Source organism: Panthera pardus, unplaced genomic scaffold (assembly GCF_024362965.1).
Source record: "Panthera pardus isolate Hobbes unplaced genomic scaffold, ASM2436296v1 HiC_scaffold_15, whole genome shotgun sequence".
NCBI classification, from domain to species: Eukaryota; Metazoa; Chordata; class Mammalia; order Carnivora; family Felidae; genus Panthera; species Panthera pardus.
This window is the reverse complement of record NW_026526710.1, coordinates 37846485-37872208: the sequence shown is the minus strand read 5'-3', so window position 1 is coordinate 37872208 and position 25724 is coordinate 37846485. Positions and strand designations below refer to the sequence as shown.

Sequence of the window (25724 nt, the reverse complement as noted above, 5' to 3'; positions counted from 1 at the left end):
GATTCTCTCGCTCTCTGTCTCTCAAAATAAATAAATAAACATTTTTTTTTTTTCAAATATCGCATGGGATGGGGTGGGGAATGTGCTGTAGGAGGGGAAAATGAATCTATGCAGACCTAGAAAAGGCCAGCCTAGTACTGTGATGGATGAAATAGATTTAAAATATCTGCTGTTCTGTAACCGAATGCATTTCTGTTTATTGTGGCCTTTGTGAGCACTCATAAAACCAAACGGCAAGAACAGAGACTTTCCAGCTAGAAGTCTTGTGAAATGTTCCCTGAAGCACTTCTTAGTCTGTTCATAGTATTATCCTCCTTCCAATTAACCCAAATGGCCAGGTATTTTTTAAATTGTCTTTGAGATTTGATTTATTCTTTATAGGCTTTGTGCCACAAAAAGGGATGCAAGATTGTTTTCACTGAGCGGATTAGGCAGAGCTGCACATGAAAGATATTCACCTCTTGCTAGAACTTGTGTTTCAATTACAAAAATTTTAACCTTGAGTTTGAGAGGCATATGTTAGCAGAAAGATGTGAGAATCTTGCACAGCCAATACATTTGAGATAACCTGGGGAGAAAAAAAAAAGAAAAAAAGTTGACTTTATTGAATGGAAAGAAATAGTGTTTGGTATGTTTCATTCAGTGCCAACATCTTACTCTTCATAACCCCAGATCCAGCAACAAAAAATACATTCAGCATCTACTATGTGCTAAAAAAAAAACAGTTGTTGATTCAAAAGACTGCTTGTTGAAATTAGTCAGAGAAAGACAAATATCATATGACTTCACTCGTATGAGGACTTTAAGAGACAAAACAGATGAACATAAGGGAATGGGAACAAAAATAACATAAAAACAGGGAGGGGGACAAAAATATAGGAGACTTAAATATGGAGAACAAACAGAGAGTTACTGGAGGGGTTATGGGAGGGGGGATTGGCTAAATGGGTAAGGGGCATTAAGGAATCTACTCCTGAAATCATTGTTGCACTATATGCTGACTAACCTGGATGTAAATTAAATAAATAAATAAATATTTTTTTTTAAAGACTGCTTATTGCATGTCCATGTATTAGTACATTTTATTTTTTTTAAAGATTTTCTTTTTAAGTAATTTCCACACCCAACATGGGGCTGTAACCAACAACCCTAAGATCAAGAGTCCCATCCATGGTCTGCTGACTGAGCCAGCCAGGCACCCCTCCTACATTTTAAACTAATTATCAAATTGCTCTTACCCAACAGTGTTTACATTAGAAACATTTCACAGTAAGTGAAATTTTGCTGTTAAAAACTTGAGAATGGCTGGCTGTCATTAATCAAGTAAAAAAATGGGCCTATTCCACTTCCTCCAGCTACTGGCCTTCGGTGAGGATAGGGAAAAACGGGAAGGCACAGCGCCTGACAGCCTGGTCAAATAACAGGGTTTTGTTTGTTTTTGATTTCATGAATACGTGAGGACTGTTCCAGGCTCCTCTTAGTATTAAATGGCGCGGTGGGGGCTCCTGGGTGGCTCAGTCGGTTGGGCGACTGACTTCACCTCGGATCACGATCTCACGGTTCGTGGGTTCGAGTCCCGCATCCGGCTCTGTGCTGACAGATCAGAGCCTGGAGCCTGCTTCCGATTCTGTGTCTCCTTCTCTCTGCACCTCCCCTGCTCGTGCTCAGTCTCTCTCTGACTCTCAAAAATTAAATAAATGTTAATTTAAAAAAAATTTTTTTAATAAAAATAAATGGCGCGGTGAACGCGAAACTTTCTAACCAGAGTGGCCTTTTTCAGCCAATGCACCAAGATCCAGGACTTAGGTTGTTAACATTTAAAGGCGCTAAACACCACAGCTTCAGGTTTCTGGCACGTTTCCCGGAGCGCGCGCTCCGGGCAACTTGTGGCTCTGCGCGCCGTTGGGACGCCGGGAGCCCCGGGGTCGGCCAACGTCACGAGGCAGGAAGGGGCGGAGTCACCGCAGCGGCGGCGGGAAAAAAAGCGCGCAGAACGGTCTGGACCTACTAGCCAGTCGTGCGCTGCTCGCCGCCGTCCGCGCCCTAGACCCCGCAGCCTGCGCCCGCGCCATGCCCGCTCCCGGCTCCGAGCTGCAGCGCCCGCCGGCGCAGCCCGCCGAGCAGAAGCGGGGCGCCGAACCGCAGCCGCAGCCGCAGTCGCAGCCGCAGCCGCCACCCCACGGGGAGCTGCAGTACCTGGGGCAGGTGGAGCACATCCTGCGCTGCGGGTTCCAGAAGGATGACCGCACCGGCACCGGCACGCTGTCGGTGTTCGGCATGCAGGCGCGCTACAGCCTGAGAGGTGACCGCTGCGCGCGCCGGGCGAGTGGGCGTGCGCACGGGTGGGCTCCGAACGGCCTCTGGAGGAGCGCCCGGGAGAGGCTGGGTCCCGCCACCAGCCTTTAGTCCTAACCTCGATCCTGTGAGCTCGTTAACCCCCGTGCTTTGCAGACGCCAAAACTGAGGTTCGGGTTGGAGAAATGATTTGCGTAAAGTCACGCGGACGGGAGTGACAGAATTGGGAGGTAAAACCACGTCCTTTGGCGCCAAGGCCTGCGCATTCCGGTCACGCTCTCTGCCCCAGAGCGGACACGGGCTGGTAGTACTGACCTCATACCAGAAAATGGGAGAGGATTTGCCTGGGCTTGACCACGGACTTGGCTTAGAGGTTGCCCTTTTTGACTCCTCTTTTGTACCCTCCCCGCCCCCACCCCCTGTGTTGGCCCTTTGGTTTTGCAGTTTTAAAAAATTGGAGCGAAGGAATATGGGCGGGTCAAAGGCGGCCAGAGGAGAGACTGAATACAGAAGCTGGGCGGGAACTTGTGGTTCCTGACCATTTTTCCGGTCTGGTCGTAACGAACCAGCTTTCCTCTTAAACGTTGAAACAGGGAAGCGAAGAGTTCGGGTAGAAGAAGTTCTTATTCCTATTTCCTTCAAAACAGGATGGCCCCTGGGAAGTGTCTCTTGGGGGTTGTTAGAGTCAGGCTTTCAGGGGACAAAGGGGTGGGGTGGGGGTGGGCACAAGACAGGTATCCTTGACACAGGTATGGAGATGGTTTTAAGTAGGGAGACCTATTAGTGAAGCACTGTGGTGGGCAGGGGAGGACCCACACTTAACCCCACACCCATTTTAGAGACTGGAAAATACCCAGGCAGCAGTGGCTGATCTGCCTTACAGAGGAATCCACCCTCCTGCCGCTCCGCACAGTGGCCTCCAGTGAGCCAAAGACCTAGCTTTTACTCCAGCCCTTCTGCAAGTTCCTTCAGCTTCCTCCTGTACTTAAAATGGAGGAAATCATGCTCAGTAGGCAGTACTGATAAAAGTACTTGAAAAAAAATCTGTCCTTTTTACATGTATAGCAACTATACAACTGATAAGGTGAACTGAATAGGTACCACGTTTAGAGATAAGCTTTTATATTTTGATCTGTTGCTTGATGCAAGCTTGTATATTCCCTCCTGGTGCCTATAAAATGGTGATCTTAAGGATGCCTCAAGCAAGGTTGTTTTGTCATGCATATTAAGTGTTTAAACAGTTATTATTTTTGGTACACTTAAATAATAGAGGTTAATTTGCTTTGCAGATAATTAATAACTATTCTTTAGCTTTGGCCAGTGTGATATCTACTGTCTCCTGGAACTGAGTAAGTTTTCCCTGGCAGGATAATCACGGAATAGCCCTGGGAGCCTTCAGCCTTTGTCCTAGGGCACATTTTGTGTGTTGTCTTCACACTTCTGTGAAGGATTCACACTGGCTGGCAAGTGGATGTAGTTCTTTCCCTGTCCACATGGGCATCCTGCCTGGTCAGTGTTCCATCTCAGTGTGGAATTCCTGTGGTGGTCAAGGGATTCAGGAGGGCAGTCTCTTCTGAATTGGGTCACTGACTTCGCTGTATCCTGTGAGCTCCACCCTGGTCTGGAGCTCACGTGACTAGAGTCAAAGTTTCCTGCTTGCTCCTGTGGTCACTCAAAGGCCTGTGTCCTGGGGCAGTTTTCCTCTGCAGAAAAAGTTGGATGGTGTCTTCTGTTTTCCCATCTTGAAATTATCTGGCAAACTGTTTTTCAGATGAATTTCCTCTACTGACAACCAAGCGTGTATTCTGGAAGGGTGTTTTGGAGGAGTTGCTGTGGTTTATCAAGGTAAAGAAGCTGCTGCTATTGGGAATCAACAGTCTGTTCTCAACCCAGCACCAGCGAGATCCTTTAAAAAGTCAGATCATGTCATTCTTCACCTATAGCCCTTAGTGGCTCCCATTTCACACAGTAAGACCCAGGGGCCCCTGTCCCAGCTCTGGCTTCAGCTGGCTTGCTGCTCACTCTGCTCCACCCACCTGGCCTCCTTACTAAACTTTGAGCACATCAGAACATTGCCACCTAGGGCTCTGGAACTTGCCAGTCCTGTTCCCTGGAGCCTTCCCCTACATGCAGCATGACTCACTCCCTCACCTCCTTCAAGTCTCTTGCTTGGTGGGCCTTCCCATCTAAGACTGATTATCCCCCCTCCCTCCCTGACATACACACACCCTCTCCTACCCTCCTTTGTTTTCTCTGCAGAGAAACGTCATCAGCTGATGTATGATGTGTGTCCTCCCCTTTCCCCCCTGGAAGGGGGAAAGTAGACAACAAATGAACAAGTAAAATGTATTAGAAGCTCCATGAGGGCAGAGAATTTGTTTTTTCCTGTTCACTTTTTATCCCCTGGGCCTAGAACATAGCCTGCCATATAGTAGATACTCAACATAGATTGATCACTGAATATGGATCCCAACCATGTTCTCATATTTGTATAAGCTAGAATGATCTCTTGAGTAACAAGCTATACCTCTTCTAAAGAGCCAGGTAGGTACCTTGGATAAGGGCTAAGGTGCTGTGATGATGGACAGCTTCCTCTTGCTCTGTCTCCTGGTCCAGACTGGTAATATTCTGGCCAGTGCTGGTTAGAGGGTGCCGGAGGAGATGGGCTCAGTTCTGGGCTGTGTAGAAACCGGGATCCCTTCTACAGAGCACTCTGTGTGGCTTGTATGATCTTGGGCCAAACCAAACTCAAGACTTCCTACTGCATTTTAGAAAGGGTTTAGAATTCGGTCCAATCCAGTCTTCCTTAGTTCCATGTTCTTTTTTTTAATTTTTTTAATTTTTTTTTAACATTTATTTATTTTTGAGAGACAGAGCACAAGCGGGGAAGGGGCAGACACACACACACACATACACACAGAATCCAAAGCAGGCTCCAGGCTCTGAGCTGTCAGCACAGAGCCTGATGCAGGGCTCGAACCCACGAAGTGTGAGATCATGACCTCTGAGCCGAGGTCAGATGCTTAACCGACTGAGCCACCCAGGGGCCCTGCTTAGTTCTATATTCTTGAGGTATTTTCTTCCGTGTTGTCTTCTCTCAGCTGACAGTGAGTGTCTAGTTCCAGGCACATCATCAGAAATCTCAGAAGATGACATTTATAAACCATCTAGTGCCCAGTCTGAATGGATATAAAAGGGAGACATTTGAAGCAATATGGGAAAGATAGAAAAATGACATGTTGGAGGTGGAAAAAGTATAAACAAAAACAGAAGGGAGGAAACGAGATGCTCAGAAATAAAATGCAGTCACTTGTTTTAATTTAGCTTGAATTCAGGATTCTAAGAACCCTTTACCAGGAACGTGTCAGGCTCCCCTCTGATAGAGTTGCTCCCTGGGTGACCGGATGAAACACAGGAGTCAGAATGAACCTGCACTGCTGCTGGCATCCGTGGGCAGGATGGAGAGACGGGGTCTGTGCTGAAGTTAGGATCTGTGGTGCACTGAGCACTTTGTGTCCTCTACCCTCACACTACTGTGTGTGGGGAATACTGAGCTCTTCTGTGGATGGAGATAGCAAGGCCAGGGGGTCAGGGAGCTGTCAGAGAAGGGTCGTGGAGGGCAGGCACAGAGCCCCGGTGTGTGTGTGTGGCACCACAGCCTTGCTTGTCCCCATTACAGCATGTCCTACCCAGAGGCCGTTGAGATCTGTCTGTGACCTGGAGGCACAATCAGGACATAGGTTAGGATGATATGGGCCACATCTGATGAGATTAAATATAAGAAATAAACATGGGCTCGTACTTGGGAAAAAACAAAACACCACCTTAACTGCAGATACAGGTTGGAGTAAACATAACTCGACAGTGGCACATATAATGTGGATGATAGATTTGCAAGAAAAGCTGATACCGATTACACCAATTAGTGAAATAGCCTATGTACCAACCAGGTCTAAGATACACTGAACAGACTGCAGGTGAGGCATTAAGTGCATTTTGGGGGATCACACTTAGACACACATTTTGTTAAAAAGCACAAAACTGTTAGGCGAGGTGGGAATAATGAAAGGATTTGGAGGTGTTTAATCTAGAACATTTAGTTGAGAAGAATAGGAGAAAAGATTTGAAAGGGTAATAATTCCAAGAATCACCTGTCCTGGAAGTGATTCCAGAAAACTGCCCTAGAGGCCCTCAAAAAGTCAGCTGGGACTGGCCTTTAAAGATGGGATGTCCAGCTGTGCAGGACGTGTGAGTGCCTGTCCCTGGTGTGTTAGCACAGGCCAGAGGCCTAATTGGTGGGAAGCTCTTGGGCTATCAACTCCTTATGGCTCAGTTCACTTGGATGCCTTCTCTGTTGTCCTGTCTCTTCCAGGGATCTACAAACGCTAAGGAACTGTCATCCAAGGGAGTGAAAATCTGGGATGCCAATGGGTCCCGAAACTTCTTGGACAGCCTAGGATTCTCCAACAGAGAAGAAGGGGATTTAGGCCCAGTTTATGGCTTTCAGTGGAGGCATTTTGGGGCAGAATACAAAGATAAGGATTCAGGTGAGAAAACAGAGCAAAGCCTTAATTTCCTGAGCATCTGGTATAGCATGAGTTTGCTCCATTGTTTCTAGTGAAGTTGGGGTTGTAAGAAGCCAGTCTGGGGAGCTGATGTATATAGAACTTTGACCTTGTGAGAGGCTGTTTCAGATTCAGGTAGATCCCACTCTTGGTTGTTAGTTTGTATTGGGTGCTTGGTACTTTCTGTAGCTTGTTTCGCTAGCAGATATTGGTCTGCTGGTTGGTCAGTTGGTTGCTGTGTTGGGGAAGAAGGTAGGAGTTCATCTGGGGGACAAAAAGAACAAGGATCGCCTTGTGGTGGCTTGATCTCCCTTTTTGATACTGAGCCACCCAGCACCCTTTAGGTGGAGCTTATGTAATAGCATTTGTTGGGTTACCCTCTTCTCCCTGCCCTCCTGGGGTGGACAAGAAGATGAAACATCTTACTCCTGGATGGTGACCTTCCTCAGTCATTTGGTGGCACCACCTGTCCCAGTCCTTTGACCCTTCCTGTCCTGCTTGTCCATAGGCCAGGCGTTGAAAAAGCAAATGCCTACCTCCTCAGGGTGCGTGCGTGTGTGTGTACACATACATAGGAAGTAATAGTTTGCTAGCTGGACAGAAACCATTGACAGCACCTGTAGATTTATGTAAGTACCACAACCAAAATCTAGAACTGTGCCATCATGGTGCATCTTTTTTTTTTTTAATCTTTTATTTATTTTTGAGAGAGAGTAAGTGAGCAGGGGAAGGAACAGAGAGAGGGAGACACAGAATCCAAAGCAGGCTCCAGGCTCTGAGCTGTCAGCACAGAGCCCAATGTGGGGCTCGAACTCACTAACCGTGAGATCATAACCTGAGCCAGAGTCAGAAGCTCAACCAACGGAGCCACCTAGGCGCCCCTTTTTAATCTTTGTTACTACTTTTTCTGAAGCTGTGATTGTGACAGAACTTTCTTCTCTCCAAAATTAAGAGCTGCTAGACCAGAACGTAGTCTAACACCAATAAGTGGAAGTTTAACCAGAGTGAATATAAAGCTCCACATTCCTCAGACTTCTCAGCTTCCAGTTCCATTTCAGGAAGAAGGCAAGGAATTAAAGTCCAGAGACCAGAAATGGGAGAAAAGTACAAGGTGGTCTAATAGTTAAAGAGGTTTCCTGATGTTTATGGATCAGCAGGGGTTTGGCTGCTAAATTTTAATTTTAGATGTAAATAATGCTAGATCACAGAGAGGAATCCACCCATAGTCTTTTGTTAGTATGTTCCACAGCAGCAAAGTGTGACAAGAATGGTTGATGGCTATAGAGACAGTCTGTGGGACCACTGGAAGAAACTGATTGCTGGGATTGGAGAAGGTTAGGAAGGGGAGGGGTTGCACCATGACAGACCAAATATTTAAAAGACTCTTTCATAGAAAAGAAAATAGACTTTGTTATGGCTCCAGAGAATAGACCTAGGAGCCCTGAACTCAACATCACCCCACGAGAGCTGAGCAATTTGTAGAGTGGATTAGATACCTTGTAGTGTGGCCACAGGGGGGCTGTGGTAGGACAGTGGTGGATGGCCTCTAAGGTCATCTCATAAGATCCTGTGATTGATATGTGGACATGTCTTCTCTTTTTTGACGATTCTACAGATTATTCAGGTCAAGGAGTAGACCAACTGCAAAAGGTGATTGACACAATCAAAACCAACCCCAATGACAGAAGAATCATCCTGTGTGGTTGGAATCCAAAAGGTTAGAAGCATCCCAATTATTGTCTTGTGTCCTAACTGTAACATTAGCACAAAGGGAAGCCATGTAGAGGCTACCGAGAGGAGGCTGGATCCTGGGAACCACCACCCCCAGCTGCATGGCCGATATGACCCTGGGCAGGTCACACTTGGCCCCATTTTCACTTTCAGATGATGGGGTTGGATGCAGATGATTTTAATGTGTGTATTTATACTTATTCTTACTCCAAAGAGGGCTTTAAATTACCTATAAAAATACACCAAGGATTTTAACAGTTTAAATTGGGGCAGATGAAGTTTCATGTCCCTGCCACCTGGCTGTTAACATTTTAACAGTTGTATTATAAAATTAAACTGACCAAGATGTAACAAATATTACCCAGAGTCAAATATTTGCTTTTATAATAGAGACTTTGAATACAGGAGGGTGTGCCTGAGATGCACACCTGTGGTCCTTGTAAATGAATGAATTCCTCCTGTACTTGTAGTTTGGTGCCATGAAGGTAGCACAAGTAATTTCAGCTTGTATCAAAGAGTGTTGCTTCAGTTGTAAATGGACATCTGCAGAAGTCTTCTGTTGATGGATGGGTCACCGTAGGTGTTGTTCCATCCTCAGGATTGGAATGGTCTGCTCTTGACATAGGGGGAGGTGTGGGTCATGGTGGGGGGTCACTGGCCCAGTGGCTTTTTCTCATGATCTCCCCCATGTGAGTTGTCTTCTGTTTCTCTCCTGTTTTACTCTGTGTATAGCTGCATTCTTTAAAACCACCAACTCCTCATTTTCCTTTGTGCTGGCTCCTCAGATCTTCCTCTGATGGCCCTACCTCCGTGCCATGCTCTTTGCCAGTTCTACGTGGTGAACGGTGAACTGTCCTGCCAGTTGTACCAGAGGTCAGGAGACATGGGCCTGGGTGTGCCCTTCAACATCGCCAGCTACTCCCTGCTCACCTACATGATCGCACACATCACAGGCCTGAAGGTGAGCTGCTCTCTGGAAGGAATGATTGCTACCAGCCTAAAGCATTGAGCTCTTAGATTCTTCAACGTGGAAAAATTAATTGCAGAGTATTCAGTGTCTGATTACTTTTAAAATGTGCTCTAGGTAATTAAGAAATGAACTTGCTCACCTTGCAGCCTCCCATGGAGCTTTCCTGTCTTTGTGGTCTGTATAAACAAGCAGGTTTATATAGTTTATAATATAAGACAACTGTTATGAATACCACCTTTTCTCAAAAGCTACACTGGCGAAATTCTTTTCTAAAAAGCCTTGGAATGTCTGCATAGTCTACGTAATGTGCTTTCAAATGATGTGTTTTAAAGGAATTGAAACTAAAAACATTTACCATTTTGCTTGCTCCTGTGCGATTTAGCCAGGTGACTTCATACATACTTTGGGAGATGCACATATTTACCTGAATCACATTGAGCCGCTAAAAATGCAGGTAAGAATGATACCGGTCATGCTTTGGAGTTTGGTAACCTCTCTTGATAAAAGGCTGCCTTCTAGAACATCCCTCATATAACAGCCCTTCTGCTCTGTGCTGTGGCAGATAAGATGGCCTGTTCCAACTACAGGGCTTCAGCTTAGGGATGGTGGTGGGCAGGGACAAGGCGGACACATTTTAGCACCCACAGACACTTAACAGTGCTGGGAGGTACTAGATACCGGGACCAGAGAGGGAGAGCCCATATTTGGACCAGTGGGTTCGGGACCTTCCCAGAGGTAGCATTTTCAACTCATATTTTTACTTGAAGGAAAATTTAAATGCAGATGTTTTCCCATCATATGAAATACCATACTTAGGTATTAACTTTCAAAAGTCTGTTCAAATCCTGAGTTATAGCAGCCAACAAATGATTTTAAATGGCAATTAAAAAATGAGTGTCTAGGGGTACCTGGGTGGCTTGGTTGGCTGAGCATCTGACTCTTGATTTCGGCTCAGGTTGTAATCTCATGGTCATGGGATTGAGCCCTGAGTGGGGCTCTGCGCGGGGCATGGAGCCTGCTAGGGATTCTTCCTCTCTGCCCCTCTCCTGCATCCACACGTGCTCTAAGAAAATAAAATTAAATGTCTAATGCTTAATGATCCCCAAGAAAAAAAATTTTGAACCGAAACCCTTTTAGCCCCTTCCAGGTGAGATCCAGGTTTTGAAAGTTCCTCCTTTGAGGGAGTTTAGCTGCTTTTGTTTAGAGGGTAACTTCAGGGTTTACCCAGTTGCCTCTCTGGCTGTCTGCTCCAGTCTGGACAGAATAACGTGAGGTTGTAACCCGTGTGCCTGCCCTCAGTGCCACCATCTGTTCATGCCAGGAACACCAGCTTGCATCCCTTTCTGTTGTCAGATGTCACATCTTACATTGCCCTCACTGCCAAGGACAGTTGGGATAGGGATTTGGGGACTCCTACTCCCATACTGAGCACTGTAACTTCTGAGTAGTTACGGATTTGAAAGTAAAAGATTGCATCCTGTCCTTAATAAATTTACTAAGAACAGCCAATTATGAGATGAGCCACAAGGCTCCACCCGATGTGATTCCACATAATATCCTTCAGTCCCCACTTGTGGGAGAGGATCAGTTATATTCCAGTAGTGCTGCATAAGCAGGGACAGGTGTCCATACTATTACAGTCCTATGAAATAATATTTTGTTGATAAAGTACTGTGTACTTGTCTCAGAATTAAAGCAGCTTGCACTGATAATGGCAAAATAATGATTTCCTATTGTTTTTAGCTCCAGCGAGAACCAAGGCCTTTCCCAAAGCTCAGAATCCTTCGAAAAGTTGAGACAATTGATGACTTCAAGGCCGAAGACTTTCAGATTGAGGGGTACAATCCTCACCCCACTATTAAAATGGAAATGGCTGTTTAAAATGCTATTAAGAGAGATATCAGAAAGATACTGATTCTTGAGGGATTAGACTGAATGCCCGGATGAAAGGTATTTCACCCTAAAGAAAGAAAGAAAACTAGGTCAGAAGTCTATTGGTGACCGGCAGTTACACTTGATTAGCTTTTGAGAATGTTGCCACTGGCCAACAGTTCTCTTACTAACAAACGACCTTGAGTTTGGTTAACTCCCTGGGGATGTGTGAAACTGCCAAGATTAGGGATAAAGTAAGGAGAGTAAAAATTTATATGCTCTTAAAATGTGTACCTGCATTTCAATCCCACATTTTTATGAAGCTCAGTGCATTTCAATTACATGAAAACTATTCCCCCAGATTTGAGCAAGCTGAATAACACCAGCATGCATGATAATGTACAGTTGTAGTTAGGAACATTTAAAGTTACTTGCTTTATATATTGCTATAATAAAGGAGTGTTGTGCATTCATCTGGTGTTTTGTTTTTTAATTTTTTTTATTCTGTATTGCCATTCTGCTCACTGCTTGCCTAAAATAGATTTAACTGAACCCTCCTAAATAAACATATGTTGTATTCTCGTTTGGATCCTGCTTAGAGGGTTAGTATATTTTAGAAATGCTGACTAAACTGTATTTTGCCCTGTTTTTCTGCAGTTCATCTAATTCTGGCTGCATTTTATCATTAGCATTTAATGACCATTTAGGATAAAGGTTTACTTAAGGGTTATGGAAAAATAATACATGAAATGCCATTTTCATGCTCATTACTGCTGCCATAGTTTCAGTATCGTGTGAATCCTCTACTGATAGATTTAGACTGAGCAAGAATAGAAATGCTAAACCACTCCAGGGCTTATCTGTGAAATCCTTTTACCTTTGTTACACACCAGTTACCTTCGTGACACACACATGGCACTGCAGGACTATTTTTTTACCCTGCTAATTTCTGACAGATGTTAGATAGAATAAGGCATTGTTCCAACAATTAAATAACCTGCTGCTTATTTTCAAAGTGCAGTTTAATGTCTAGGTACCAGCACTTGATAGAAATTTTGTAAGAACATCTTTCTGGATTTTGAGTTAAATCTAAATTTGTTTAAGGATTAATAAGGAGAATATATGTTTATTTGCTAAAAGAATTAAGTAATAATGATGACTGAGCTGATTCCTGAGGTCAACAGGACTTTCAGCTGAATTTGTTTTGATTGCTAGGGTGATTTTTCCCCCGTTTTTGTAAAACCATACCCAAAAAGTTTTAAGCCTTTTTACTTGAAAAAGGAAAGAGTACTGGGGCTGAACATTTAATTATTTTGAGCAGCAAGAAGTTTCTTCCAGACTTCACCATCTGGATATTGGTGTTTCTTTACAGATTCCTCCTTCATTTCTGTTGAATAACCAGCATCCTATCAAAGACAAAAAATAGAGTAGTGTTAATTACCACCCAGAACAAAACTCACTTATGTATTTCTGCTGCCTGTAGAGATGCTGTTTTCAGATTGTTTGAAATGAGGAACACACTACTGGCTGCTTCTCAGGATTAAACTAATCACACTTCCTTTGACAATTCAATCTCTTGTTGGTGAAAACGAACCCCAATGTCTTGGACATGGTGAAGATTAATGGTCCAGATAACACAACCACAGTCTCAACGTTTCAGTTCACTAACCTCCAGGTGGTGCCATGTTTGTTTTTTGTTCTTTTGGTTGGTTTGTTTTTGCACAAGAAATGCATTTTAAGGTCTCAGCTGGTGTCGGGAAGAAAGGCCTGCATTAGAGAAGCCTTGTCGGAGCAGTTTCACCCTCAACTCCTGACCTTTGGGCCTTGGGAATTTGATATTGCTAACTAAGGAGCCATTTGTAATTTTTAGATACTGAAAATAAACTCTAAGGAGACAGAGCTTTGTGCTCCAGGGTCTAACCCACAAGAACAAGTCTACCAGGGGCTGGCAGTGCTTCCTCAGGGAGGCCTCTCTGGCCGAGCTCACCTTAGGAGGCATGTAGGAAGCCTTCTTGATCGTCACTGGATACCTGAAATGTTCATGCAGGTGGTCGACATATTCGCACATCCTAGGAGGAAGGAATCAGATTGGGGCAATAATGCCTTGCGTTAGATCATTTATGTGGTACTAACTGTCCAAGCAAAGGGGTGAGTACCGCTAAAGAGGGTGGACTTGATCTGGCACAGGTTTCTATGCAAATCTTTCAACCTCTGCCTCAGGTCCTTCCCATGTGCAAAATAAAGTAATATGAGGGCTTGGTTGAAGTCTCCTCATGTGGGTACCAAAAGTCTCTTGTAACTACGGATGGTCCCTGACTTAGGATGGTCTGACTTAAGATTTTTTGACTTCACGATGGTGCAAAAACCATACGTGTTCAGGAGAACTGTATTTCAAATTTTGAGTTTGGATCTTTTTCTGGGTTCGTGATGTGTGACACGATCCTCTCTCATGATGCTGGGCTATGGCACAGCAGACCCCAGTCAGCCACGCCATCATGAGGGTCAACAACCAGTATACTGACAACTGTTTGTACCCATACAACCTCTCTAACACTTTCAGCACAGTATTCAATAAACTGCATGAGCTATTCAACACTTCATTATAATACAGGCTTTGTGTCAGATGATTTTGTCCAACTTTAGGCTGATACAGGTGTTCTGAGCATGTTCAAGGTAAGCTAGCCTAATCTATGATGTTCAGTAGGTTAGGTGTATTAAATGCATTTTTAAATGTATTTTTAATGTTAATATTTATCAATAATTGATAACAATCTATTACTATATATTAGTAATCAATATGTTATGCTGGATTTGTCAGAATGTTAAGCCATCTTCAGCCAAGAAAGATCTGTAAAGGTTTTATGACTCCCATCAGTTTAGACTCTGTAAGTATCTGGGATTATTTGGGTGCCTTTAGCCAAAAGTTAGATGAATAGACTAAAGTCACCAAATGAGATCCCATCCAGCTACACACGATTTAGAAGAAGAGCACAGGTTTTACTACCAGACTGGTCTGTGTTCAGATTTGAGGTCAGCTACCTTCTAGTTTTGTGACTTGGGGCAAGTAACCTAACTCTGCCACCTTGCTTTAGCCACAGGTTAATGAACAGCCACGATAGCCAGCCCGTGTGCCCGGTGCTGGGAATTCACAAAGGACCTGGTGAGACAGGGCCTCATGGTTTCAGTGGACACAGAGACTAAGTTACTGACTAGAATATGCACTATGTGTAATCTATAAAGAACAGGCTACAGATGAAGAACGAGCCCCATGGGAGAGGATGTTCTGGCCTTGAAGGATGAGCAGGGAATGGGTGTTCCACGCAGTCGTAAAGCAGGGGTGCTGAGCTGCGCCTGCGCCTTGCGGCTGCTCTGCATGCACAGCAGCATCCCGGCAGCGAGGTGTGCTTCAGGAGGGTGGCACCAGGCACTTCTGCCCACTCCTGGGTGGTCGCAGCGCACTGCTCTCGGGGCTCACCCTCCTCCTCTCGGCCCTCCAGATTGGCAGGACCTTTCAAAGTTGACCTCCCCTTGGTCCCACCCTCAGAACAGAAATGAGAGGGGCAAAAGCAGAATAGCCCAGGAATGTTCACTTCTTATCGAACAAAATATTTCAGACATAAAAGGCAGCATCTGTCTACTCACCACCTGACATGAGACAGGTACTATATCACTGAAGCCCAGTCTAAACCCTCACGGATCCCATTTCTCTCTCATGGTCCTGCATTTGGTGTTTACCGTTCCCATGCACGTTTTCTATGCTTCTGCCATATAAAGATCATCTCTAGTGATCTTTCGGCGATACCACATTTAATTCCAAGAGGAAAGAAATGCATAGTAAAGCCGTATGTGTGCAGATGATCGGAAGACTGTCTTAAAGTTCACCTGGGATGTGTTGAGAAACAAGATGGAACCAGATGCAGCCAGATTACAGAAGACTACAGCGTTGAGACCAGGAGATTGTACAGAAGCAGAGAATACACACATGATGAAAGCAAGGCTTTAAAAAGGAAGCGGTTCTGGTTTCCACCTGGTTGCAACCCCCACCCACCCACCCATCACATACTTAGAAAACAAAGGCAGCTACCAAAACCCCACCCCCATGAAAGAAAAAGAGCTCTGTCCACTGCTGGGGCTCCAGTTTAATTGCTGCATGTGAAGAAGAGGAAGCAAAACCAACTTGGCCTTTGAGTTATAGGATGTGGCAATGGACAGAGTTCTTAGCGCCTCTGGTCGCCAGAGCAGAATTTTAAAAGGTCTGGCCTGGACCGAGGGACACTACTGAAGCTAACTCCACGTTACTGACCTGTTTTTAAGGCTTGCAGAAACTGATATGAAGTCAAATATAATCAGGTGCTGTACCAATTCACAGAGGCCAACTCCACCAGCATGGGGGCAAACGGGAACTACAATAAAGACAGATTTCTACTTAATGCCAGGTAGGGTGGGGGTGGGGATGAAAGAGAACCTCCAGGTTTTCTCATTGCCCACAGGTGATTATGTCATTCATTAGTATACAGGGATGAAACTCCAGGATAAAAATCGTCAACGAACCCTTGATTAAGCCGAAAAGAGTCCCTACGGAGGGCCCCATGAGTGTGTGGTGGGCAGGAAATGGAGGTTTGGTGCGCAGCTCCAGGGTGCCCTTACTTTCAAACTTTTTGGCCATCAGCAACACTGAGAGGTTTTCATTGACACTTCCCAGCCTGCAGCTGTCAATCTGGAGAAACTGCAGGGCTTTCGCTTGGAGAAGCTGCTTAAATATGACTCTATTGTGGCACTGGAAATAGAATTAAAATAAAACCAACAGAATGGGGCACCTGGGTGGCTCAGTCGTTGAGCGTCCGACTTCAGCTCAGGTCATGATCTTGCGGTTCGTGAGTCTGAGCCCCACATCAGGCTCACTGTGGTCAGCATGTCAGCGCACAGCCTGTTTCGGACCCTCTGTCCCCTTTCTCTGCCCTTCCACCGCTTGCACTCCCTCCAAAATAAATAAACATTAAAAAAAAAAAAACTGTTTAAAATAAAACTAATTAGAAGAGTCAGCTTTGGCCATTAGGGTATCTACACCTGGCAATGCGCCAATTCCAAGTCACTCCTCAGCGGCCTCTGGAAGCCTGGACTGTATCTAGTCTTTGTTTTCACCTGAGTGAAGCAAGTCCTGATAATACAAGCCGGGGACCTCGCTGCTCACTGCTTTATAAATCCGTTAGTGGAATGGTCACACCACGGTCATGCTAAAGTCACATCAGCTTGACATCTAGTAAGGAAATGCTGTCATAGTGACTGGCAAATGGGAAGTGAAGCAAACATCAGGATGAAATATGGTGATGGCGATGAGCAGGGGGTTTGGACGACAAAAAACACGGCTAAACAGCATTGCTCCTTTTGCTGGGAAAACTGAGAATCTGTTCCTTCACACTGCTCTGCTCGTGGGTGGACTGCCGCAGGTTTTGGCAGGCATTTGTGCTTCGTTTTATAAGCACAAAGAATGAACACAATAATGTTTACTCCGTTTGGAAGCTGGCTTTCTTAAAACCATACAGTGCATCTTATGCCCTTGCATGAGCAGCTTTAAATTGCCACCTTGTGAATTTTGATTAGATACTTTGAAGAAGATAAATGGCCTTAGTCATACAAATTGTGGGAAAAGAGACAAACTTTTGACTGTATCTGACTCCAGGCTCTACTGGACGTGCTGTAAAATATTCAGAAATTTCCCCATTTCTGAAATTAAAACTCCCCAACTCGGGGGCACCTGGGTGGCTCAGTTGATTAAGTGTCTGACTCTTGATTTTGGCTCAGGTCATGATCTCATGGTCGTGGGATCCAGCCCCACATCAGGCCCTGTGCTGAGCATGGAGCCTGGTTGGGTTCCTCTCTCTCTCTCTGTCTCTCTCTCTCTGCCCCTCCCCGACTCATGTTCGCTCCAAGTAAACAAGCATTAAAAAAAAAAAAAAAAGAAAAAGAAAGCTTCCAAACTCAAAATAACACAGGTGATGTAACCTAATGTATGCCAGTGTCCTCAGTGGCTGGCCAGTGTGTACTGTCCCCAAGGAGATGTCATTTACCTGCTCTCCTGTGGCGACACCAATTCCTAGTGGGACCAATGCCTGTAAAATATAAGGCAACTTGATGTTATTTTCCTAAACCTTTAAACTGAAACTCCCAATGTTTAAAAATATTTACAGTTGTTTAACTACTTAGAGCTGAAGAAGGAAATGTCCCTGCTGTGGAGCCGTGTGAAGTTTAAGGAATGGCAGAAGGTGGTCAAGGGGATGATGTATGCACACAAGAGGGGCTGTGTGTGCCTACAGAGGATACAGTCAGCACTAGTTCATATGCTGCCGTTAGTTCCCTTCCCGGCTACAGTTCTGCAGATTCTCCCAACCCCCCTCTTCAGTAGTTGTTCTAGAGCCCTCTCCCTTCAAGCTCAGCAAGCGGTCTTAGATCCACTTTACAGGTCAGGGTGAGCTCATTCCTAACCTGGTGAAATGCTCACTTGGCAAGTGCTGGAGTCTTTTTAGCGTAGCACTGCTCTCTCAGTCCTACTGCCTGAAGCTACCTCACTTCCCTCCACTTGGGCTCCAGGCTGCTCTCCCCTGCCCCCACTGGGATTGCGAGGCCATAGGTACTCTCCTCAGGTATCAGTGGCACCAATAGCTAACATTGAGCTCTTACTAGCGTGGTGTGCTCTCAACTGTGTGGTGCTGTGTGAAACCGTGACTGAAATGACTGCTCATCACAGCCCACTGGGACAGGAATCATCATCATCCCCATTTCACAGAGGCAAAACAGGTTCAGGGCTAGCAACTGTTCCCAGATGACAAAGCTAGAAAGGGGTAGAGCCCAGGCTTGAACTCCAGGCCCGCTCCAGAGCCAGGGCAGACATCTGAACCACTAGACAGAACCACTCCTCTACAGAAAAGCCCTAGGGGCACCTGGGTAGCTCAATCGGTTGAGTGTCCAACTCTTGGTTTCGGCTCAGGTCATGATCCCAGGGTTGTGGGATTGAACCCCGCATTCGACTCCATGCTGACTATAGGGCCTGCTTGAGATTCTCTCTCCACTGCTTGCATTCTCTCTCTCTCTAATAAATAGATAACCTTTCATTTAGGAGCCAGGTATCCCCAATCCTGCTAGCTGTCCCACCTCTAATGGAATATGTGGACATGGATGATTCATGGAAAACCAGAAGCCTCGGCCTCCTCGTCTCCAGGTCAAAAGTTAGAGCAGATGGTCGCTGAGGCACCTTCTAGCTTCCTTGTTTATGCTTTCGGGAACTTCTAATTTAAATGTTCTCGGTTCTTTATCTCAAAACAAAAAAAACAGAGTGGGGAAAAGTAGTAGAGGAGGGGGAAAGTCATTCACTCTACCATTTTAAAGAATATGTTTCTGACACTAAATAGGTACCAATGTTTATTTCTTCCTTTTAATCATTTCCTGAACCTGCTCTATTCTAGCTGCCCTCTCCCTTCACCACCTGGCCTCCTAGGTTACTGGGAAAGCCTCCTAGCTCTGCTCTCTGCCTCCAGTTTCTTTCTGTCTGTTCCACACCTGCCCTGTACCCCGTGTCTCAATCCATCCTACATGTTTTTTCCCAGTGAAATCTTCCTTAATCCTATTCTCTCCTTCAAGACACTATGGTGGCTCACTGTGTTGGGCCACATCTTCTGCACAGACGGACCTGCTGTCTGGCCCCATGGACCCATCTTCCCCACAGCCCCTGTGCTGGGGATCTCCAGGGCCTGCTGTTTCTGTGGCTTCCCCGGCCTTGGTCTGTCTGCGCCCACTTCATGGGATGCCTCCTGAGTGGATGGCCTTCCCCATGTAAACAAGACCTCAGATGGCTGAAACCCAGAAGAGCTTCTGAGGAGACCCTCCAGGTGGGCAGCGAGTCCCTGTGTAGGCAAGCGGGCAGCACTAGGGCATGGCTACCCCCATAAGAACCCTGAGGCAAACGTCTTGTTTCTCGAACCATGGCCTGTCACTGGACTCCTCCTCAGCTTTCAGTTCTGTTTAAATCAACACAGTCACCCCACGACTGCTGCTCACGTCTCCCCCACCTGCAGTACAGCTTTCCTCAGGGTCAGCTCTTGTCTTACCTCCACAAGGCCACTCCACCATCCCAGCCCACGCCTGTCTCTCCCTTCAGTGACCTTCTTTCTACTGTCCTCAGTGCTCAGGGCCCCACCCAGCATGCCCCCATGTCTTACCTTCTTCTCTCCAGCTAGGCTGTGAAAGTGGGGAGAGTGGGAGGGCATCCCTCAAACACAGGCTTCTGTGGAGTGTCCCACATAAGAAGCTCATATGTTCATTTACTGAGAGAAATGGAGCAGAATGGCTCCAGTAGGACCTATGACTTCATGTAGGACACACTGAGGTATCTTTCCCAGAACTTGGAACTGACTGTCCTCACAGTGACAATTTTCAGATTAGGGGAGAGTATAGCAATGCAAAGTCACACCAGGGGAAAAAAATCTCCCTGGCAGGCAGGAATGGACTGTAAAGCAAGCGAACCTACGAACCCAATGTTGGGGAGGAAGGGTTATCAGAGGAAAACGTAAAAGGGGAGTAGGGGTGAGTGCTGACCGGGGCTGGGCAGGCAGGCACTGCCAGGGGAGGGGTGAGGCTTAAGACTCAACATGCCTGGTGCCAGAAGCAGGCACATCCATGCACTGTGGGGAGATGCGCGGGGCCACACTGGACTGACACCGTCTCATATTTAAATCGCACCACCAGTTCCTGTCCTGATTTTTCACTCACCCAACAGCCTCTGGTTTAATGTGGCTCCTCGTGGAGCTTGCTCTGGTCAGAGGATACAAAACTCTAGTGCTCCCAGAAGTTGGGAGTTCTCCTTATAAATTAACTACCTGGCATTCTGGCTTTATATATATCCGTGCTGGACACCTGCCTAAAGGGAGACACCCCCTGAGAGAAAGGATGTTCTCAGATGCTCTGACATATCAGGGTGTCCCTAAACCCAAGAGGAAGGGAAGCCAGGTGGATCGGTGCAGGAAATGTGTTGGTGCGAGGGCTCCAGGTAGCCTTCTCCTGGGCAGGCCTGACCTAGGCATTAGCTAAGTAAACCTTGTATTTTGAGTCCACCAGAGGAATCTGCACTTTTGTTTCGTTCTGAGGGAGTAAAATATTTTAGTATCAGTCAGATTTCTATATTTACAAAGTCTGGAGCCATGTCTATTAACCTTTGGTTTGTTGGCAGCCTTTCAACTTTTAGCAATGTACTGTCTCTAAAATATGTAAAAATGTAAAAGGGAAGAAGCAACGGGATTTTGGGATCTGTCAGACCAAACCCACAAACAAAAATACATGGCAGTAGTGACAGAGGCACGAGCAGCTTTTCTACCTTGGAAATGGTGGCATGTCCCAGAATGTCATCAGGGGAGGTGGGTTCTTCAATCCACAGTGGCTTGAACTCAGCCAGCTTTGACATCCACTCTATTGCCTCGGGCACATCCCAGCGCTGGTTGGCATCCATCATCTGCAGAGAGAGAGAGAGGGAGAGAGAGAGATCTTTCACCATGAGGTCTGCCTGGTACTGACTTGTGACAGGACTGCAGCTCTGAGGGAGGAAATGCTGTCACTCAGTGCCACCAACTGCTGAGCAAGACTTCCAGAGGGAGCCTGACATCTCCTCTGTGGAGGATCAGCATGCAGCCATTACAAAAGGAGCCAAAGAACAGCCACCAAGACAGGCACTTTAGTTCTAGATGCGTCTTCTAGAGGAAATGCAACTCACAGAGCCACTGTGATGTCTGGAAGTGTCCTGGGCTAGGCTCAGGAGAAGTGCTTGCTGGTCCTGGAGCTCTGGCCCAATCTGCATTTAGGGCTTGGAAGTACACCTGTCTTGCAGTATTCATTGTTCTGGAAACTACTTTATCACATTCTGAGTCATTCATCGTCAATTCTAAATTTGTTCACTAGTCATTTATTGACTATTGCCAACTATAAGTCTGGCACAATAATAAATAACCCAAACTCTACCATTTATGAAGCACCTACTCAACTGGGTATTTTATGACGCAGTTCATATTAACTCAGTTTACAGAAAAGAAAACTGACATGCAGAGAAGTTAAGGAACTTGCCAAGAACAATTAGCCACGTAAATAGCTAGTTCAGATCCAGGCCTCTTTAACTCCCAGGCCCTGGCTCTCTGCATGTGGAGATCCTGCCTGGAAGTCAGGTGCTGGGTATGCAGAGACTAAGACAGGGCCTCCCCAACCCTGACATTATCACGCTTTGAGAAGACAGACACGGAGGTGGGTATCTCTAGTAGAAAGTGCTGAGTGGTAAGAGTTTCCACAGGGGGCACTATGAAAACCAGATGATAGGACACCTAGAATCAATTGTACCACAAATTACTTGGAGAAGGATGGCCCCTTAAAAGTAGCATTAACTCATGTATAAATAGTGATACTTCTTATCCTAGGTCAAGGACCCAATTCCTATTTTAGTTAACTTAGGAAACATGCCTCCCAAACTCCACAAAAACATCCTGTGACTTTATAAAAATATTTTACATGTAATAAGAAATCTCTTATAAAAATAGTCAGGAATGACTGATCCTTACATTTATCTCAGCAAAGTCTGGCATCTCTTCAACATTGGCTCCCTGAGACTGGCCGACCTGATGGACCAGGCGGGACGTATTTTTTCGGGGGAGTCAAAGAATGGCACACTGGGGCTCCAAGGGGAGACCTGCTTGCTCAGGCGCTTCTGTGCCAGCAAGCAGGAATAATCCCTAAGCCTGATCTTACGCGAGCAGTTCTGCAGAACAGACATTTTAAACTATCAGCTCACACAAATCTGTACTTCCTCTCTCACTCAGCTTTAAAATTCCCAGTGTTCTTTGGGGCACCTGGGTGGCTCAATTGCGTAAGCATCTGACTTTGGGTCAGGTCATCATCTCATGGTTCAAGTCCCACATCTGGCTCTGTGCTGATGGTGTGGAGCCTGCTTGGGATTCTCCCTCTCTCCCTCTTTCTCTGCCCCTTCAGCATGCTCTCTCTCTGTTTCAAAATAAATAAACTCTAAAAAATAAAATAAAATTCCCAACAGTCCTTAATCCTTGCTTGAAATGAGTTGCATTTTGGCCCAAGACACAGGCTTCACGCAAGGCTTCTCAACGGTAGGGGAGGACATTTACCAACGTCTTCTCGGGTCCAATCATGTTTCTGATGAGTCGGCACCTACGGATGTCATCCTGGAGATCAGCACCCACTTTTACCTTAAACCTGTAAAATAAACGCGGTTTGGTAGTTTGGACGTGTCCTGACGTGACAAAGACACGTGGATTTTCTGCAGAAGCAGCCGCCTCTGTCAATAATTCACAGGTCATATCTTCTAATAACCTTTTGCCCTTTCCTGGTCAGTCCCAGACAAGTCACTTGAAAATAATCTGGCAAATGTATCAGGGCAATAAGGCTAAACCACCTGCTGACCCAAAGTCTAAGAACTAGGAGAACAGTCAGATTTTTAATAACACTGAGTTTTTACTGTGCCATGACAAGGAATTAAGAACAAAAGCCAGAATTGGAATTAAAGAGAAGTGCCTGTCACATCCTGAACGTAAAGAGTATGATTGATAGGGGTGCCTGGGTGGCTCAGTCGGTTAAGCATCCGGCTTTGGCTTAGGTCATGATCTCACAGTTTGAGGGTTCGAGCCCTGCATCCAGCTCTGTGCTGACAGCTCAGAGCCTGGAGCCTGCCTCAGATTCTGTGTTTCCCTCTCTCTCTGCCCCTACCCTGCTTGCACGTGCTCTCTCAAAAATAAACATTAAAAAAAATTTAAAAAAAAAAAGAGTATGACTGATAAAATACCTCCAGCTGTGCAGAGGTTTATACAAGGGCTTCATCCTGAATCAATGCAGTGAAAGGTCAGCCTTCCCTAGGTATGCAGAAAGAGGGAAGGTGCCGGCACTTCCTGAGCGCCTGCTATGACTCCCATTGTGCTGATCCTTTTCAGATACCGCAACTTTGAGGAGAATCACGAGTTAATATTATTCCCATTTTATAGAGAAAGAAAATAAGGTTCAGACAGGTTGGGCCATTTGCCCATTATCACACAGCAAGTACCTGTAGGGGATGAGGGGAAAAGGCAAGAGGCTGATTCCAAATCCATCATATCCCAAGCCTCTTTCCAATGCTTCATGCTGCCTTGTTCAAATTCTCACTTTCCAACCCTTCATTTAGCTGAGGAGTTAACAAGAATTCAGTGCCTCCCAAACTTTAGCGTGCACACAAGTCACCCTTTGACATGGGATCTTGTTAAAATGCAGATTCCTGAGCAGCTGGTCTGGGAAGAGGCTGGACTGCCATTTCTGACAAGCTCTCAGGAAATGCTGATGCTCCTGCTCCAGACCACACTGGCAGCAGCAGGGGGCCCGTGGCCAGACTGAGAGTCACGCAGGGAGCCCAGGAACCTATTACAGAATGTGCCACTGTGCGCTAAACTGGTAGACTCATGGTGACCACATCACGAGATGATGGTCCCTCTATGTCCTGCATTATGTTAGGTTTTGGGACCACTGACAGCCACAATGTATCCAGAGGAAAACCCTAGGATGCCCAGGGGTCCATATCTGCCCAGCAGAGACAAGCAGAGAAGCGCCAACAGTTGGTCTGGAGAGAAGCAGCCTGGGGAGGAGAAGGGCCACCACTCCAGGGGAAGAGGAGATGCTTGGAGACTCTGCAGAGAACTGGAACCAGTAGCTGGAAGTTACAAGAAAGTGAAGGACTCGATACATTTTGGGACTCTTTCTAACACACGGAGCCCTCAAACAATGCAAAAGCTCCTTGCAAGTTAGGCTCACTGCCTCTGCAGGTTTTCAAGTGGAAGCTGAGTCAATGCTTATTACTGATAGTAAAAGAGTGGACTTCTCGGGCGCCTGGGTGGCTCAGTGGGTTGAGCATCCAGGTCTTGGTTTCAGCCCAGGTCATGGTCTCACATTTCGTGGATTCAAGCTCCATATCAGGCTCTGTGTTGATGGTACAGAGTGTGCTTAGGATTCTCTCTCTCCCTCCCCCCTCTCAAAATAAATAAGTAAACTTAAAAAAAAAATTTTTTTTCAAGAGTTGATTTCTATTCTGGACTGGTGTTTGAAATTGATGATCTCCAAGGTCTGTTTCTCCAAGGTCTTAGGGTTGTAATTAGGACTCACATCTCATCTTTGGAGAAAGCCTGGTCTACAGTGAGACTTCTCCTATGTATCCTCCATGTGAGACTGCTCCTGGACGAATCTGGGCCGCCCTGGTGCCTTTTGTTCCTGGCCCATCATGCTGCTAACTGGGGCAGTGAAGCTTGTTACCACGCAAACAAGTTACCTGGTCCAGCCGTCCTGCAGGGCCTCGGTGCAGAGCTGCGGGGAGAGGAGCACAGCCAGCATCACACACCGCAGAGCTCCCCTTGGTCTAATGAGGACCCCAGTTGTCCCTGATCTGGTTTCATATGCACTTACGGCAGCAGCGGGAACCGGAGGAACAGCTATGTGTTGATGCATTAAGAGCACAGTTTAGCCAACAGACCATAACTCTTTGTACCCATAGGATGACTTTCTTTCCTCATCTCTATGGGAACAATGTCTTTAATTGTTCACACTCCTCAAAGGGCAATGGAGCATTGATATCCCTCTTGTTAAAGCTAGGATATCCTGCAGCATCCAGAGAACTAATGGATGTGAGGGTAACAAACAGAAGCTAGTCTTTCTCTCAGCTGCAGGTACAGTGCAGTGGGATCAACCTCGCACTGACTGCAGCCAAGTACCAGCCACGGGGCCACAAGCGTCACACAACTCACAGCTTTTATCTGGAGCCTCCAAACCACCCACAAGACCCGTATTATTTCCCCATTTCACAGTGAGGAAACTGAGGCTCAGCATGGTTAGGTGTAACACTGCACGACACTACACTGCTGTCTCTGCCTGGGGTCAAATCCCGGACTGTCCCCTTCCAGAACCCAAGGTGGGACATGCAAGGTCACAGAGTCCCATGCCCACAATATGAGTGGCTTTACTTTTGCTCCAGTAGAAGTGCTTTCAGAATGAGGCCTTGGATCCACAATGATCTAGAAGGGCTAACAAGAAAACTCCAGAAAGCCAGGAATATAAAACCTGTCTACAAAACCAGCTTCGGATGCCCACCTGCTTCAGCGTGTCATCCGAGTACCCCAGCCAGGCGCATGATGTCGTGTAGGCAGGGTAGCCATGCATCAGCATTTGCCTTTCTGTGGAAACACAGAGCTTGTCAACATTTGTGCTTTCCAGGGACCTTCAGG

The 25724-nt window shown here is 46.1% G+C and overlaps 2 protein-coding genes across 3 annotated transcripts in view; one reads left to right on the top strand and one right to left on the bottom strand.

The window, feature by feature from the left end:
• Positions 1-1969: 1969 nt before the first annotated feature.
• Positions 1970-11906, top strand: TYMS (thymidylate synthetase). The gene is made up of 7 exons (XM_019418345.2): positions 1970-2302; positions 4067-4140; positions 6668-6842; positions 8476-8577; positions 9377-9552; positions 9944-10015; positions 11305-11906. The coding sequence occupies exons 1-7, from the start codon at positions 2071-2073 to the stop codon at positions 11440-11442; spliced, it is 969 nt and encodes a 322-aa protein (XP_019273890.1). The 5' UTR covers positions 1970-2070; the 3' UTR covers positions 11443-11906.
• Positions 11907-12437: 531 nt separating this feature from the next.
• Positions 12438-25724, bottom strand: part of ENOSF1 (enolase superfamily member 1) — a 33050-nt gene continuing 19763 nt past the window's right edge. For both annotated transcript variants that reach the window (XM_019418342.2, XM_019418344.2), the window contains 9 exons: positions 25591-25673; positions 24776-24810; positions 22599-22686; positions 20798-20932; positions 17502-17543; positions 16081-16210; positions 15737-15836; positions 13421-13502; positions 12438-12839 (listed from right to left, as the gene is read on the bottom strand). In XM_019418342.2, coding sequence (XP_019273887.2) covers positions 12738-12839; positions 13421-13502; positions 15737-15836; positions 16081-16210; positions 17502-17543; positions 20798-20932; positions 22599-22686; positions 24776-24810; positions 25591-25673 — 797 coding nt within the window. In that variant the 3' untranslated portion in view covers positions 12438-12737. The remainder of the gene's footprint in view (positions 12840-13420; positions 13503-15736; positions 15837-16080; positions 16211-17501; positions 17544-20797; positions 20933-22598; positions 22687-24775; positions 24811-25590; positions 25674-25724) is intronic.